This window comes from Emiliania huxleyi (genome assembly GCF_000372725.1).
Source record: "Emiliania huxleyi CCMP1516 unplaced genomic scaffold EMIHUscaffold_52, whole genome shotgun sequence".
Taxonomy (NCBI): Eukaryota; Haptophyta; order Isochrysidales; family Noelaerhabdaceae; genus Emiliania; species Emiliania huxleyi.
This window is the reverse complement of record NW_005198091.1, coordinates 496,013-497,077: the sequence shown is the minus strand read 5'-3', so window position 1 is coordinate 497,077 and position 1,065 is coordinate 496,013. Positions and strand designations below refer to the sequence as shown.

At 62.9% G+C, this 1,065-nt stretch overlaps 1 protein-coding gene across 1 annotated transcript in view; it reads left to right on the top strand.

Moving 5' to 3' along the window:
* The window catches only part of EMIHUDRAFT_311223 (hypothetical protein), a gene marked incomplete at both ends in the record, with an annotated part of 3,210 nt that overhangs the window by 1,260 nt on the left and 885 nt on the right, over positions 1-1,065 (top strand). Inside the window, 3 exons of the mRNA XM_005766248.1 lie at positions 294-321; positions 560-619; positions 726-730. Of these exons, the coding sequence (XP_005766305.1) occupies positions 294-321; positions 560-619; positions 726-730 (93 nt within the window). The remainder of the gene's footprint in view (positions 1-293; positions 322-559; positions 620-725; positions 731-1,065) is intronic.

The following is a 1,065-nucleotide window of genomic DNA, read 5'->3' as shown; positions in this document are numbered from 1 at the left end:
GGTTGCGGGGTTGGGTTGTTCCGCGTGAGGTTGGTCGTCGGCGCGAAGGGTGAGGTCTCGACCGCCGCCGCTCACGCCAGCGGACGGCCACCATCGGTGTTTTTGGCTTCGCCACCGTCCAAAGCGTGCGCAATGCGCTCGCCGGCATCGAGCGAGCACGCCTGTCCGACGAGCGGCTTGCTGTGCGGACGCCTTCTTGTGGTATGTCTGTTTTCTTTCTTTCTGAGGGCCCAACAACATACCTAAAAACGAGGGATAGGGGAGGAGGACAGGGTCCACACCTGCACGAGCAGGATTTTGGAAGGACGGTCAGGGGGACAGGTGGGGCTCTCCTGCTCCTGACAAGGGACACACACGACAGGCTCGCAGCGCGGTGCACGGTGGAATCCCAACTCCACTGGCGGTCTCATCTCAGTCTATAAATAGAGCAGTCATCTCCAGGGAGAGATGGGCGACGCACACGAACACAGAGGGACTCATCTCAGTCTTAAAGAGCACCTGCGAACAATTTCTCGCCCGCACCTCTCGGCGACGGCCATCCAGCCGCCATAATCAACAGCGAGCAATGGGCCTCTTTGGCAGCGACTCGCCTTCGAAGAAGGAGGAGACGGCGCCGCTCGTGACGCCCGAGAAGGAGGGGCTCCGCCAGCGGAGGAAATCTCCCTTCACAAAGGCCGACGAGGAGAAGAAGGACAAGATTGACCAGCTCGTGCTTGCAGCGTCAGACAAGGTGTCGCCGCAGGTGGCCGAGTGGCTCAAGAAGGCGGCGCCGGCGATCCGAGCCATCTCTCAGGCGCCGCCATCGCCAGGCGCGCTTGGGCGCGTCGGCCGCGCTGATGCATCCATATCGCCGGCGGCCGCAGGCCATCGCAACGATCGCACCATTCTACATCATGGCGGCGAAGAAGCTGTACGAGATCGGCAACAAGCTGCCCTGGGACATTCTGCAGGCCGTCATCGGCCTCGGCCTCTGCTTTTTCGGCGGCGGTTATTGCGCCTCGATTGCCGCCGTCGAGGCGCGGCGCGGAGCAGAGCCCTCGGATCTCTCCGCCCCTCCCTCCATCG